At 37.6% G+C, this 17,482-nt stretch overlaps 2 protein-coding genes across 4 annotated transcripts in view; both read left to right on the top strand.

Moving 5' to 3' along the window:
* The first annotated feature begins 1,756 nt into the window (after positions 1-1,756).
* Positions 1,757-8,641, top strand: LOC138716248 (ankyrin repeat domain-containing protein 39-like). The gene is made up of 2 exons (XM_069849109.1): positions 1,757-1,977; positions 5,885-8,641. The coding sequence occupies exons 1-2, from the start codon at positions 1,960-1,962 to the stop codon at positions 6,323-6,325; spliced, it is 459 nt and encodes a 152-aa protein (XP_069705210.1). The 5' UTR covers positions 1,757-1,959; the 3' UTR covers positions 6,326-8,641.
* Positions 8,642-10,368: 1,727 nt separating this feature from the next.
* Positions 10,369-17,482, top strand: part of LOC138716233 (golgin subfamily A member 6-like protein 22) — a 30,730-nt gene continuing 23,616 nt past the window's right edge. Inside the window, exon 1 of one of the 3 annotated variants that reach the window (XM_069849081.1) lies at positions 10,369-10,499. The gene's annotated coding sequence lies outside the window, so the exon portion shown is untranslated. Of the gene's footprint in view, positions 10,500-11,663; positions 11,882-17,482 lie in introns of those variants that run through there. The other 2 variants (XM_069849098.1, XM_069849090.1) reach the window with 2 other exon arrangements.

A 17,482-nucleotide genomic window follows, 5' to 3' on the forward strand; every position in this document is an offset into this window, starting at 1 on the left:
GGGGGAAAGGAACTGGCCATCCTACCTCATTATCTCCTGGCATAGTTGCTTCATAAGTGGCGACTTGTTCATCACTTGTGAGGTTCAGATCTGTCTTCGGACAGTTCACCAAACAACAAGTGATATAATATATCGTTGCATGGCAGCTCGAGAACATCCGTGCTGTGTGCAAATCAATAACAGGATATTACATTTTTTAATCACTCATGATGCGATATTTTCAGTTAATGGTTTGACACCAGCTTTGTTTTCGTTTGATATTTTAGAAGATAATATTTAACAGGAAAAACAGCTAGACTCTGGCCAGGCAGTCATAAAAAACAGCTAGGCTCTGGCCAGACAGTCATAAAAACAGCTAGGCTCTGGCCAGACAGTCATAAAAACAACTAAACTCTGGCCAGATAGTCATAAAAACAGCTAGACTCTGGACAGACAGTCATAAAAATAGCTAGACTCTGGACAGACTCATAAAAACAGCTAGACTCTGGCCAGACAGTCATAAAAACAGCTAGGCTCTGGACAGACAGTCATAAAAACAACTAAACTCTGGCCAGATAGTCATAAAAACAGCTAGACTCTGGACAGACAGTCATAAAAATAGCTAGACTCTGGACAGACTCATAAAAATAGCTAGACTCTGGCCAGACAGTCATAAAAATAGCTAGATTCTAGCCAGACAGTCATAAAAACAGCTAAACTCTGGTCAGACAGTCATAAAAAATAGCTAGACTCTAGCCAGACAGTCATAAAAATAGCTAGACTCTGGCGAGACAATCATAAAAAAAAAACTAGATTCTAGCCAGACAGTCATAAAAATAGCTAGACTCTGGCGAGACAATCATAAAAAACAGCTAGACTCTGGCCAGGCATAAGAAATAGCTAGACTCTGGCCAGATAGTAAAAAAAAAAATGCTATAATTCAGGTAAAAAGGTAAAAGGTATCTCTGTCACACGCCATGAAGGCACTTGGTGGGGGCATGAATGTAGAGCCTCATGCTTTCTCTGACCTCAGCACTAGAATGAGGTGATGTGGTTGGCACCACACTCTGACTGCCTTTTACTCCTGGGAAAGACCCGGTACTCAATTTTATAAGAGGCTGAGTGAACCTTGGGGCTGTTCTGGAAGTTTGGCAATGAGAAAATCCCGTCACCACTTGGAATTGAACCCCGGATTTTCCAGTCCGTAGCCAGCTGCTCTACCAACTGAGCTACCCGGTCCCTGCTTTATTTCAGGCTGTAAACATTTCTTGAATTTCTATGGCTAAGTGTCACTCTAAATTAGCCAAGCAGCTTGTGGCTCAAGTGTCAGGTAGGGCTAATGTGATTATTATTATTATTATTATTATTATTATTATTATTAATATTGGCTGTAGCTGTTAGCCTAGATCATAATATAACTTACTATAATGTACTATGATCTAGGCTGTTAGCACACTAATTTTAATAGGAAATAAAACTTCCCAATTTGTAGTAGTTCCTCCAATTGCCAACAGATATCACTAGATGAAAGAAGCTTAAGGTATTGCCATCTCGTGGAAGAAAAATCGATGGATATTGCCAATTGTAGGCGAGAAAATTATAGATCTAAAATACAGACAGTAATGAATGTTCTCTGTAAATTTTAGTAATTTTATTTTTATTGCCAAAAAAGTGATGTTTTAGCCTTTTCCAGTTATTTTGTTTTCCATTTATCTCTCTTGAAATTCCTTCATTCACATCGCTAAATTGTGATTGCTAGGCGACAGGTGTTGGCAGCATTGTGCTTTTATTACGGAATGAAATAAACATCCATTGTGAAATAGAATTAGAGTTTTATTTATTTGTTTTGGCGTTTATTAGTCGATTAGTAGTTTCTAATTATACACGGATTGTTGTGAGAGCGCAGAAATAATTTGTGAAATCGTTTTGATTTAATACTTTGCTACCTGTCTTCCTAACCTTCCGAGTACCGGCATCTGTATGTACATGTGTATTTGGGTAAGCCTATTTGTTCTTAGCATTACCGATTGTCGCTATTTTTAATTAATTAATTAAAACTTCCAAAACATTTCGTGTATTAATAAGGTTGAATTGTACTAAAGAATGTTCAATAATATTATTGTGAATCGTAGTGCTAAAGACGAATCTGTTGCAGAGTAAATGTGTTAATTTTCTACGTATAAATGGTGGACCATTGTATTTTTGGGGTACCTATTGTTTAACAGTTGATATCCTCCAAGATGTATGAAGGAACAACTAAAGGTGAAACGAGCGTTGAGCGACTTCCGCCGATTTTGGAGTAGACACCGACGAGCTTGAACTGCCAACATAGAAAACAAAAAATCACACTCAATCGCTTTCACCTTCATCTTGACGGGATAATAAAAGGTAAACTAACCTAACCTAACCTAAGTGGGTCGGTGTCTATTACAAAATCGGCGGAAGTCGCTTAACGCTCGTTTAACCCAACTAAATTTCCATGGTCACGAACCTGTGAAGCTGTTGAAGCTTTCTGTAGCCTATTCGGGTCTATATGACTATAGGATATCGGTTGTGTGTTTATAAGAATATATTATGTTGGCTAGATTGGAGAATGGGGTGATGTCATGTGGTCGACGTATGTGAGAAGGTTAGTGGGTTAGTTGAGGTGATATCTCAGTGACATGAGGTCAACTTACTTGAGAAAGTTAGTGGATAGTTGAGTGATATCTCAGTGACATGAGGTCAACTTATGTGAGAAGGTTAGTGGTTAGTTGAGTGATATCTCAGTGACATGAGGTCAACTTATGTGAGAAGGCTAGTGGTTAGTTGAGTGATATCTCAGTGACATGAGGTCAACTTATGTGAGAAGGTTAGTGGGTAGTTGAGTGATATCTCAGTGACATGAGGTCAACTTATGTGAGAAGGTTAGTGGTTAGTTGAGTGATATCTCAGTGACATGAAGTCAACTTATGTGAGAAGGTTAGTGGTTAGTTGAGTGATATCTCAGTGACATGCAACTTGTACTGCTACTGGTACTACTGACACTCCTACTACCACTTGCACTATTGATATTACTGTCATTACTTCTGCCTATTGTACTGCTACTATTACTGACACTACTACTGTTTCTTGTACTGTTACTGATACTATTGACATTACTACTGCCATTTGTATTGCTACTTACTGCCATTATTATTTCTGCCACTTGTACTACTAATATTACTGCTACTACTACTAGTACTGCTGCTGATTTTACTGTCACTATTACTGCTACTGATATTACTGACACTACTACTGCCACTTGTACTGCTACTGATACTACTGACATTACTACTGCCACTTGTATTGCTACTTACTGCCATTATTACTTCTGCCACTTGTACAGACCCAGAAACAAAATTTGGGCCGCCTGAATTTTCCAAGTTCTAGTTTTAACATATTAGTGCTTACTGAGCATGTGCAGTATGTTATAACCAGGCTTCGAGACTTCGGACCCAATAGAGCAGTTCAGTGGGAAATCCGCATAACGGTGTACTGAGTATAGTGGTAAATCATACAATGGGTGGGGGTACTGTAGAATGAATGCCAATAAATACGCAAAGGAAAACGCTCTGGATTTGAAGGTTCTGACGAATAATTTGGTTTTCATACAAACCGTGTCTGAAACTATTACACGGTTAGAAAAGTCAGAGCAAGAGATGCCGGAAGCCCTCAAATTAATTTAGAAAATGATGCAGAGAATTAATCAGATATCAAGTACACCGGTTACTGAACGTGTAAAACAGAAATGGAAATCAATTTTATGTAAAAATAACGGATATGGAACATTGTGTAACATAAACAGCAAATTAGTGGACATAAAGTCACCCGAGAATAAAGGACTGTCTCTTAGAGACTGCAATCATGTTAGGTTTTTTCGTTTTGCTCCTATCATGTCATGCGACGTAGAGCGCAGCTTTCTGCAGTACAAACTGTGTTTGGCAGATAACCGAAAAAGATTTACGTTTGAGACACTGAAAATGTATCTTGTAGTACATTGCAATTCGGTACTGTAACTGCACTTCCTAAAGACGACCAACAGGATAAATGAAAAAACTAAAATTGCTACATCCTTATTTCCACCATTAACACTGTGTATAATTAAACACAAATGTTTATAAAAAACAGGAGAATAAATGCTTTTCACATTCTTTTGACATTATCATTGTGTAATGTATATTTACTTTCAGGATATACATATGTGTACAGTACTCTACTCTAAATAGCAACGTTGTTACCTCAACACATCCCTACCTACCTGCAGCGAGTCAACAACCTATAGTGCAAGCACAGTAAACTTATTGTATCGGGTCCAAAGTCTCTAAGCTTGGTTATAACTTAAACTTGGAAATTCAGGTGGCTCAAATTTTGTTTCTGATTCTGTACTATTTATTATTAATATTATTGATATTACTACTACCACTTGTACTGCTATTGATATTACTGACATTGCTGCTACTGCCACTTGTACTACTATTGATATTACTGACATTGCTGCTACTGCCACTTGTACTACTATTGATATTACTGAATTGCTGCAACTGTCACTTGTACTACTATTGACATTACTGACATTGCTGCTACTGCCACTTGTACTATTATTGATATTACTGACATTGCTGCTACTGCCACTTGTACTACTATTGATATTACTGAATTACTGCTACTGCCACTTGTACTGCTATTGATATTACTGAATTGCTGCTACTGCCACTTGTACTGCTATTGATATTACTGACATTGCTGTTACTACCACTTGTACTACTATTGACATTACTGACATTGCTGCTACTGCCACTTGTGTTACTATTGATATTACTGAATTGCTGCTACTGCCACTTGTACTACTATTGATATTACTGACATTGCTGTTACTGCCACTTGTACTACTATTGACATTACTGACATTGCTGCTACTGCCACTTGTACTACTATTGATATTACTGACATTGCTGCTACTGCCACTTGTACTACTATTGATATTACTGACATTACTGCTACTGCCACTTGTACTACTATTGATATTACTGAATTGCTGCTACTGCCACTTGTACTGCTATTGATATTACTGACATTGCTGTTACTGCCACTTGTACTACTATTGACATTACTGACATTGCTGCTACTGCCACTTGTACTACTATTGATATTACTGAATTGCTGCTACTGCCACTTGTACTGCTATTGATATTACTGACATTGCTGTTACTGCCACTTGTACTACTATTGACATTACTGACATTGCTGCTACTGCCACTTGTACTACTATTGATATTACTGATATTGCTGTTACTGCCACTTGTACTACTATTGACATTACTGACATTGCTGCTACTGCCACTTGTACTACTATTGATATTACTGACATTGCTGTTACTGCCACTTGTACTACTATTGACATTACTGACATTGCTGCTACTGCCACTTGTGTTACTATTGATATTACTGAATTGCTGCTACTGCCACTTGTACTACTATTGACTTTGCTGACATTGCTGTTACTGCCACTTGTGCTACTATTGACATTACTGACATTGCTGCTACTGCCACTTGTATTACTATTGATATTACTGAATTGCTGCTACTGTCACTTGTACTACTATTCACTTTGCTGACATTGCTGTTACTGCCACTTGTACTACTATTGACATTACTGACACTGCCACTTGTACTACTATTGACATTGCTGCTACTGCTACTTTTACTACTATTGACATTACTGACATTGCTGCTACTGCCACTTGTACTACTATTGATATTACTGAATTGCTGCTACTGCTACTTTTACTACTATTGACATTACTGACATTGCTGCTACTGCCACTTGTACTACTATTGATATTACTGAATTGCTGCTACTGCCACTTGTACTTGCCTGTTGCAGGATTGCAGAGCTGCAACTGTGAAGCTCATATGTGAGGTTGAGGCCGACCTGGAAAAGGTAGACAGCACTGGAAGGACACAACTACACTGGGCAGCACAGCATGGGGACATACACATAGTGCAGGTCCTCCTGGGCGCAGGCAGCATTGTGAATGCTACAGATCCTGCTGGTTACATGCCCTTGTACCAGGCGGCATTAGAAAGGCATCAGGATGTGTGCAAGGTGCTGCTGGCTGGTGGGGCGCAACCCAATGAACTTGATGATGTAGACCATTGTACTTCACTGCACTGTGCGGCATGGTGGAAGGGTCACGTCCCGGTGGTGCAACTGTTGTTACAGCATGGTGCTGAGCAGGGGGCAAGGAATCGTGCTGGACAGACGGCCTTGGATCTGGCGTGTCAGTTTGGACACACAGGAGTGGTGAACATGCTGCATTCCTGAGTCCACCAGCAATCTTGTTACTGGTATTTGCTGTATTGATTATCACGTCTTTGTATTCACTACATTAATTGAAGCGTCGCACAGTGGTCTAAAATCCATATTTAGGAGGACAAATGCAGAAAAATGACATGTAAAAAAATGAAATTAAACCCTTAAATTATTTTTCCTATATAACTGAGTAACACTCAATTGATTATCTTAATCAGCGGAGGTGGCTGCATAGCGAGATAAGAAGCCGGTAACATGCCACATTTCGCCACCCAGCATTCTTACTCAGCAAGCGCCGCGAGTCTGCCGTTTTCCTTGTGCTGTACCTCTGTTGTAAGTGGTCGATTCCATTCATATTTGGTACCAGTATGTCAAGTAGTTCTTTAGGTATGTAACACTGTTTGTTTTTGTTACATTTAATGTTATTATAGTATGTAAAATTAGCATGAATGGACACGGGACAAAATATAAATATAACCATTGAGTGCAGACTGCTAAGGTAGAGAAAAAAAAAACCCCTTTGGTTCGCCCAAAAATGATTTTTTTTCACTTCCTCCACTATTTACCTCTATTTTAAATCTAGTCTTAAGGTGCGCAGATTTGCGGAAGTAATAATTTATGAGCACTATTCTTTCGAGGTGCAGTAGTGCAATTTTTCTCGGTTGCAGTTTTTTTAATTTCTGTGAACCGAATCTACTTCCGCAGTATAATTCAGGGAATTCAAGATGACAGCTTGTTAATTATGTACCAAATAAGCTTCCCGAGTTTCCAAAAGGTGCAATAGTACCTAAAATGTTACATTTTCCCCCCCATAAGATTTTGTCTAAATGCATCCCCCTGTAAGGGGCACTTCTGTTCATACCAACGTAAACAGAGTTTGTACACAAAACAAATGTACTAAGTGTAACTACTGTATAAAATTTCATAAAAATCTGTTAGATAGGACAAAAGTTACTAATTTTGTCTAATTGCGCCCTCCTATAAGGGGTAGTTACACTTAGACCAATGTAATGAGAGCTTGTATACAAAACATACATGCTACCTGTAACTACTTTGTAAAATTTCATAAAAATCTGTTAAATAGGAGAAAAGTTACTAATTTTGTCTAAATGTGTCCCCTAAAAGGGCTAGTTCTCCTTATACCAACGTAATCAGAACTTGTATACAAAACATATATGTTCCTTGTAATTGTTTTGTAAAATTTCATAAAAAACTATCAAATAGGAGAAAAGTTACTAATTTTGTTTAATTGCGCCCCCCTATAAGGGGTAGTTCCCCTTATACCAACGTAACGAGAGCTTGTATACAAGACATATATGCTACCTGTAACTACTTTGTAAAATTTCATAAAAATCTGTTAAATAGGAGAAAAGTTACTAATTTTGTCTAATTGCGCCCCCTAGAAGGGGTAGTTCCCCTTATACGACCGTAATCAGAGCTTGTATACAAAACATATATGCAACTTGTAACTGCTTTGTAAAATTTCATAAAAATCTGTTAAATAGGAGAAAAGTTACTAATTTTGTCTAATTGCGCCCCCCTATAAGGGGTGGTTCCCCTTATACCAACGTAACGAGAGCTTGTATACAAAACATATATGCTACCTGTAACTGCTGTGTAAAATTTCATAAAAATCTGTTAAATGGGAGAAAAGTTACTAATTTTTTCTAATTGCGCCCCCTGTAAGGGCTAGTTCCCCTTATACTAACGTAATCAGAGCTTGTATACAAAACATATATGCTACTTGTAACTGCTTTGTAAAATTTCATAAAAATCTGCCAGATAGGAGAAAAGTTTCCAATTTTGTCTAAATGCGCCCCCCTATAAGGGGTAGTTCCCCTTATACCAACGTAACGAGAGCTTGCATACAAAACATATATGCTACCTGTAACTACTGTGTAAAATTTCATAAAAATCTGTTAGGTAGCTGAAAAGTATTGATATGTCCCGCTAAATTTGTATTCTAGACCACTGTGCGTCGGCTGGAACAACGTTATAAGTTACATTTGGTAAAATTTACAGTAGCTGCAAAAATGTGTACACGTACAACGTTGTTCTTATGATAGTAGCAAACTTTTGAGTGGACAAATTTCACATACTGCATTGATGGACAGTTGCAAGCCAAGGAGTATAGCAAGGTAACATGATATACAACATTATTACACGGAAACACGCCGAATGAAAATTTTGTAACTTACAACGTTGTTCCAGCTGACGCTTCAATTGTCCTCAAAATTATAAAAAACTTTATCATTGTTCTGGATCCTTGTTGTCACTATCATTACAGGGCTGATGATTTTTTAATAAATATTTCATCATTTATTGCTATTACCATTACTTTTCATTACTCTCATTTTGTAAGTAACACATCTTGTGCTGGTGTTGTAATTATTATTCTGTCTATCATTGTGATATCCTTGACCAAAAGATGCAGTTTTCTTTTTCGAGATAACTCTGTCCAGATCTCCATCTCCTATGTCCCTCTTCTTCATGCTGTCCCTTATTCCATCAGCCCATGTAAGTTGGAGTCTTCCTCATATCCTTATTCCAGGTGGCTTCCAGTCAAAACTTCATTTAAAATATAATGAATTTTATATTTTAAAATTGTATGTATCCAATGCCTACCCATTATACTTCACGTGATTCGGTTTCCGCATATTGCAGATAGATGGAAGGACTGTGACCCATTTTCTAGTTGTACTCCACTTCGGCGGGCCACACTATACATGATATGTATCTGTGGAGAGTTATGTCGTGTACTAGGGTGAATGTATGTTTAAGTGTAGTGTCTGGAACGAGTGGTGATGATGATGAGGAAGGGAGAAGGGGAAACCAGGCGCGGCACGTAGTCTACTCCTGTCGAATAGCACCAAGAGAGCCACCAGGCTTAACATCCCCATCCAACAGACAAATCACTATCAACAGTGACATGCCTTCTCTTCATATGCACTGTGGAGAGATTTGGGATTTAACCCAGGCATATTGGTGCACAATCTAGTGATTAGAAATTACGCGCCGCCATCCCTCCTAGTCCCGAAGTAGAAATGTTACGTGAAAATTTCTGACCCCACCAGGAATCGAACCCGGGCCGGCTAGCCTGGAGGTAGACCCCAATTTTCAAAAAGTTATACCTCAGATTCTAATTCATATTACGTAAATTTAATGCACAGCTTAGTACTACCAGACTCAGCTGTACAAATTACACAAGATTTAATGGTAGCCTAATTAAGGAATAAATTTATGGCCTAATCGAAAGTTTAGGCTACATAATACATGAAAGAATTAGACTCTTGAAGGAATTACCAAATTCTTTTGAAATGTCATGGAATACTATTTCTGGTTAGCATATCTATGCTGTAAATTTTTTTTTTAAATTTGGCCGAATAGAAAGTTAAAAAATTTACAAGAGTGCATTTCGCCTAAATTATAAGAACAAGGACTTGTAAAAATATCATTGATTAGGGTGCAATTTTTACTGCGAATGTATAAACAATTTTGACAGCACTGCAGTAAGTGGGCGTAGAGGCGTACATCAATTTGAATTGTCAAAATACGTATTAAATTAAAAACAAAAAAAACTGGGATATGGAAACTTCAAAGCAGGAACCTGCAGGTATAAATATACTTTCAGGCCTACTGGTACGACATATCTGGATTTTATTGAAAGAGCAGATAATTAATTTTTATAGATTCTTTAAGTATTTTATAATTATTTATACGATGATTCTTGTTTCTGCATCATTTCATAATGAATGAGAGAATATAGTGTGGTGACACTGAAGCGTGTAGTGACTTTCTGGAAACTGCGTTGGCGATCCTGCTTATTGCATGATAAACGTTTTTACCAATGAACGCAGTTTTCTTGTTCAGTGGTGCCAATTCAGAGGTTTTCCGCTAGATCTGCGTTCAGTTTTCGTTTAGCGGTATAATTTATGGAACTTTCATGTCGAACATTTCTATCACTCTGACTAGGAAAATCTTATTCTGCAGTGAAAATATGGCAATTTACTAACAGTTTCTGTACTGTGCCATAGCGGGTTTTAAAGACTTGGGTCGGCAGCATTGTTCTGTTTGGCGGCTGAAGTGGTTATATTGTTTAATGCCTTCTCAATTTTGTGGCGTTCATTTGAGTGTCCTCCGTGTCCTTTTGTTACACAGCGTGTGATATATTTTCAAGTTTGATCATGTAAGTATTTTGTGTGTATCATTTGATGTGACTGATAAAATTATTGTATTTCTTAAAATATGAATTGCTGGGTAATTGTTAAGTAACCGTAGTTCAGTACAAAGACTATGCAGAGTTGAAAACATTATTATTTATGGTATTAATGTAGTATATTAATCACCTCAGGTATCATCGAGTGGGTTGCGCTAATACACGTAAACACTGGGAGAAGCTAAATACAGATACGCCTATATACTATAGGTCTCATATGAAACATGGCTATTGAATCATGTAGAGTTGGGTCGATTCGTGAACGAATCGTTCATTCGAACGACTAATAATAAAGAATCGATTCGTGGTATCAACGAATCGTCGTTCAAAAGAATCGTAACGAATCGTCGTTCAAAAGAATATGAAGGAATCGGCATGGTATCGTAACCCACGATTCTATTCGTTGTTTGATGTAACCTGTCAACGGACATTTCCGAACCGTGTCGAATGCTCCCGAGCGAGAGTTAAATCAAAATATGTACTGCATTTGTTAAGTATGGAAAATAATGAACACAAACCTGAAATTTGCATAGTTAAATAGAGATGTAATGCAAAAAATGTACTTCATAATAAGGTTCAGTTGATAAATTATAATTTAGAGACATTATCTTGGGTAATTTTGTACACTAATGGAGTTCATACTGAATGGTTCCAGCCAATGAGAAAGAGACAATCCAATGTCTCGCCTCTTATGCCATCTATGAGAGAGATGTAGAACGTTTTTGTTCTACGCGTGGTTTGCAAAGGAAAGTGTCTTGCGACGATTCAAAAGAATCGTGAACTCCTTGACGATTTAAAAGAATAGTTGGAATCGCAGACTGAGAAGAACCGTGAACGAATCGTTAGAATCGATTCGTAATGTGTGATTGAATCGTTGGAATCGACTTCTGAAAAAGAATCGTGTTGCCCAACTCTAGAATCATGTGATTCCGATACTTTGGCAACACTGTGGGTTTTTTTTTAGTTGTGGTCGCCCCATCATTTTTTGGGAAGGGGCTTCGTCAGTGTTGCCGCTAGGTGTGGCATTTTTTTTTTTTTTTTCAGTCTTAGTGTATCGCGTAAAATGTATGATATTTGTATTGCTGATATAGAGATTTAGGAAGTATTTATAACAGAACTGTAAAATAATCTCATTTTACATTAACGGTATAGCAATTTACCGAATTTTGTACTGTTTCATAGAGGGTTGTAAGAATTAAGTTGGCAACGCTGGGCTACCTTTGTCATGTGACGAGAACGTTTTCGGTACTCCGCTTGAGGATACTTGTCCAGTCAGGTGCGTATTTCGTGCAATTTTGTTTGAGGTGTTTTGTATTAAACTTTGAGTGGTGTGACATCAAGGAGTTCGTTTAGTAAGAAATTCATATATCAATTCATATTATTTCTAACTTTGAAATAGTGGAACAACTTTGCTCATGTAGACTTAAGTAGGCAATTCAGTGCTTTTTCTCGAGAAGTTGTCTCGTGTTTCAGGTTCTTTAACATTATTTAATGTAAGTTAAGAGAATTATAATAGCAATGCGTGTTACGTTTGATATAATTATTGGTAAATATTAATCGTAGGTTTCGAGTTTTAAAATCCATCGGGTCGTTCTTGTGATCCCGTAAGGGAATATTCACAGTAGGGAGCGCCGATCACCTCCAAACGCATATCTACTGTACAACACATTTTCTAACAAAAAATTCTCGTAGAGTCTGAAATCGAACCCCAAATCCCCTGGTTAGGAGCTAGCTTCGCTAATCAAGAGGCTGACCAGGTTTCTAATGTAATGTGCCGTTGTGTATATATCTAGTCACGAAGCTCGAGTTTGTGAGGGTGCTAGGAACAATGAACTGTGCGAGTACTATTTCGCATTGTCTGTAATGAGGCGATATTAGCGATCCTGGTGGTTAGCAACTATCTATGGATGCATATTTACTACGTATTGAGCTTCATGACTAGACTGTGATATAGCTACATCTGCACGGTTCAATTTCCCATGCACGTACGCATGTAATCTGGGCAGGATATTGAAAGAATCAAGTTTAAAACGCACGTTCAATTTAGGCCGTGTCTCAAAGCTACATTTTCAGCTGAAGTGAACTAGATTGTTGACTAAATAGCCGGATGTAACGTCAGAAGTTATGATCCAAAGCTATATAGTGCATAGCAATCAAGTCCGTAGTAGCTAGTAAACGAAAATGCTTGCTTGATTGTTGACTTGGTCACTAAACAAACATGGATACCTCATCAGCAATTGCGGTTATGAAATCTGAAGATGCTTTGGAAGTGAAATAATGTAAACATAATGGAGAATAACACGTCAACTTTAAACACTGACATTGTTAGTACCTTCTGTACAATGTTTTACACATTATTGTAATATATTAAGCCCTTATCTTTTCCACATAACTCGTAATGAAAATGCATTGGGACACTGCCTTCTTAATTCAGTGCTACACCGTGAAGTTATGGTTTTTAGAAAAATAGACTGTGAAGAAGGCCATGTTTCAAGCATACATTTCCAAAGCTCCCTGGTGTGTAGTTTACAAGTCACCTAGTTGCTAGTCACTAGTGTGTAGTTTGTACTTGAGCTTTGAGACACGGCCTAAGATGCATAAAGATTTTGGGTTAAACGACCGTTGAGGGACTTCCGCCGATTTTGGAAGACACCGACCCACTTAGGTTAATTTCAATTAAGAAACACGCCAAACGAATTATCTTTGCACCAAAAACGGATGCTCCCTGGACCAAATTATCGTATTTTATAATTATTTGAATGCAACAGAAGTCAGATGTCTTGCTAAAATCGGCGGAAGTCCCTCAACGCCCGTTTCACCAGATTTTGTGTCTAGCCTACATGGTGAGCCGTTTTGAACGTCATTTTCATTACGTATATATATTCATTAATATTAAATATCAATCTTGCATGCATTGCTTGAATACTTAAAATTGAAAGAAAAGTTGAATGTGTTACGTGCTGTAAGCCCACATATTTATACAGCCCATTCTTAGTAATTCCACAAAACCTGTTAGCTTATATCTGTCAAAATTTATATTTCGGTTATGTTAAGTATTGAGCTTTCCTTCTACAACATGTTTAATTTTTCCTCCGTCAGGGAATTTGAGTGACGTCATTGACCATACCACACGCGCGAATTCTTTGTTCTCAAACTGCACTCACATGACATCGCGCGGTGGGCGTTGGTTGGGGTTGGGAATATAATGGCCAGTGTTGCCACCTCGTACGTTAATTCTCATTTTGTACGATAGTTTTGACCATAGAAAAATTTACTCTTTTACGAATAATTCCTTATTTTACGATAGGCCTACTGTAATTGGTCCTTCCTCATTCATGTACTACATTCGAACGTGTATTTTCTAAAATTAACTTGAAAACAAAAGTTTGCGACTGTCTTGTAACTGTTTAAACAGCTTAATCTGTTAACCAAAATAATTTTTTTAAGTATGTATACCAGATTTTAAATCTCTTAGTTCGGCTAAACTAACGCTGAGATAATTCCTTTATATTCCAGTTATACATCTTGCATGTAGGTAGCCGGGTAGCTCAGTTGGTGGAGCAGCTGGCTACGGACTGGAAGGTCTGGGATTCGATCCGAGGGGATGACAGGATTTTTTCTCGTTGTCAAACTTTCAGAACGGCCCCGAGGTTTACTCAACCTTCTATAAAATACCGGGTGTTTCCCGGTGGTGCCGACCACACCACCTCATTCTAGTGCCGAGGTCATGGAAAGCATGGGGCTCTACCTCCATTCCCCTGAAGTGCCTTCATGGCATATTACGTGGATACCTTTACCTTTTTTTTTTTTTTTTTTTTTTTACATCTTGCATATACGAATCTGAGAAGTTAGGTTTGGTTAGTTTAGGCTTTTTTATGCCTTGCATATAGCCTACGATCAACTGTATCTCCACAAAAAAAAAATCTTATAAAATCAACGACTTTCACTTCCAAAATCATCAAAACTACCTCAGCGCTAGTTTAACCATAATTTCTTGCAGACGGGATGGTCATAGATAGTTCCATCACGGTACCACGATACATAGCTATTTTTGCTCTGCTACCTTTGAAGAGGTAGAAAAATTCAAATATCTTGGAGCAACAGTAACAAATATAAATGACACTCGGGAGGAAATTAAACGCAGAATAAATATGGGAAATGCCTGTTATTATTCGGTTGAGAAGCTTGTGTCATATAGTCTTCTGTCAAAAAATCTGAAAGTTAGAATTTATAAAACAGTTATATTACCGGTTGTGCTGTATGGTTGTGAAACTTGGACTCTCACTTTGAGAGAGGAACAGAGATTAAGGGTGTTTGAGAATAAGGTTCTTAGGAAAATATTTGGGGCTAAGAGGGATGAAGTTACAGGAGAATGGAGAACGTTACACAACACAGAACTGCACGCATTGTATTCTTCACCTGACATAATTAGGAACATAAAATCCAGACGTTTGAGATGGGCAGGACATGTAGCACGTATGGGCGAATCCAGAAATGCATATAAAGTGTTAGTTGGGAGGCCGGAGGGAAAAAGATCTTTGGGGAGGCCGAGACGTAGGTGGGAAGATAATATTAAAATGGATTTGAGGGAGGTGGCATATGATGGTAGAGACTGGATTAATCTTGCTCAGGATAGGGACCAATGGCGGGCTTATGTGAGGGCGGCAATGAACCTCCGGGTTCCTTAAAAGCCAGTAAGTAACTAATCTACTCTTTTTTTTTATTGCGCAGTGGCTCCATTGGAAAAACATTTTTTTTTTTACGTTTGCTCGCTCCTTTTTCACAAATTTGATTAATTCAGTCTCAAAAGCATGGAGCGATTATATCATGCTTCAGATACTCTGACTTTGCAACAATGTTTTTGTGATTTATAGGTAACAGTATTTTCTTTGTAATATATACAAGAAAAGGATTGGTTAATGACCAGGGTCTTTTATTCCAATGGACTCCCAGAACACAATCTTCTATCATAAAAGCATAATTCACACTTCAATAATTACAATGCAATCTCCTGCCTGCAATTGCTTTTTTCGATCTTTTACAAACGATGATTGCTGTTCAGTTGTAAATGTATGAGGAAACAAGGCAACAATAAAAAAAAAAAAATTGAACCTTTTATAAAATTGTAATGTTTTTTAAGTGTTCAGTTTCACGTAGAATGACATAGTATTCCGTATAGTGGCATTTATAATATTCTGTGTAGTCCCATTTATATTATTCGGTGTAGTCCCATTTATATTATTCTGTGTAGTCGCATTTATATTATTCGGTGTAGTCCCATTTATAGTATTCGGTGTAGTCGCATTTATATTATTCGGTGTAGTCACATTTATAGTATTCGGTGTAGTCGCATTTATATTATTCTGTGTAGTCGCATTTATATTATTCGGTGTAGTCCCATTTATATTATTCGGTGTAGTCGCATTTATATTATTCGGTGTAGTCGCATTTATAGCATTCTGTGTAGTCCCATTTATATTATTCGGTGTAGTCCCATTTATATTATTCTGTGTAGTCGCATTTATATTATTCGGTGTAGTCGCATTTATATTATTCGGTGTAGTCCCATTTATATTATTCGGTGTAGTCGCATTTATATTATTCTGTGTAGTCGCATTTATAGTATTCTGTGTAGTCCCATTTATATTATTCGGTGTAGTCGCATTTATAGTATTCTGTGTAGTCGCATTTATATTATTCGGTGTAGTCGCATTTATATTATTCTGTGTAGTCGCATTTATATTATTCGGTGTAGTCGCACTTATAGTATTCGGTGTAGTCGCATTTATATTATTCGGTGTAGTCGCATTTATAGTATTCTGTGTAGTCGCATTTATATTATTCTGTGTAGTCGCATTTATAGTATTCTGTGTAGTCCCATTTATATTATTCGGTGTAGTCGCATTTATAGTATTCTGTGTAGTCGCATTTATATTATTCGGTGTAGTCGCATTTATAATATTCTGTGTAGTCGCATTATAGTAGGCCCTGTAGTTCGTGTAGTCTCAACCAATCTGTCCATCTCTCTTTAAAATAATGAATCCGTCTCACTTTAAAATCAGTCCTTCTCTCTCTAAAACGAATCACCCTCCCTTTAAAACTAATCTGTCCACCTCCCTTTACAGTAAATTAATTTATCTCCCTTTAAATCTAGTGTGTCCATCTCCCTTTAAAATCAGTCCACCTATCTCACTTTAAAAAACCAATGAGACCATCTCTCTTTAAAATCAGTTTATATCCATCTCCCTTCAAAGAAACGTCTGTCTTTTAAAACATTGCATCTGCGTCTACAGTATCGCCTCTTTAATTCATTACATCTTCCTTTAAAACCAATGTGTGCTTCTCCCTTTAAAATCAAACCATCTATCCCCCTTTAAAATCAACCTGTCCATCTATCTTTTAATTGAATGTGCTGTCCCCCTTTAAATCAACCTGTCCAGCTACTTTTTAATTCAATGCATCTATCCCCCTTTAAAATCAACCTATCCATCTGCCTTTTAAATCAATGCATCTATCTTCCTTGAAAGTCATTCTATCTACCAAATTTTAAAACTAATGTGTGCATTTCTCTTTAAAAAACACTTTGTCCTTTTGTCTCTCTGTCCGTCCATCCAACAGCCCGTGTGTCCGTCGTCCGGTTATCCTTCAGTTTGTTCGTCCATCTAGACCCTATTTGTATACGGCACTTCAAATTTGTGCTTTGTAAAGTGGAATGAATTGTTTATGGTACAAGTACGGCAATAATTTACATGGTTGATGCTATAGTCGCGACGCTGTTATTCCCGGCGTGACTCCTCCTTTTTGCTTACGTCTTAGGAAGTGAAGGCTCTATAAAGTCTAGGTAGGTAGTATCGTTCGCCATTTTTGTTCTTTCGTTGCGGAGCTACTATACGAGGAATCTATTTGTCACACCGTTAAACATTATCATGTCGTAGCTCCTATGATAATAAATC

The sequence above is a fragment of the Periplaneta americana genome, chromosome 2 (genome assembly GCF_040183065.1).
Source record: "Periplaneta americana isolate PAMFEO1 chromosome 2, P.americana_PAMFEO1_priV1, whole genome shotgun sequence".
NCBI lineage: Eukaryota > Metazoa > Arthropoda > Insecta > Blattodea > Blattidae > Periplaneta > Periplaneta americana.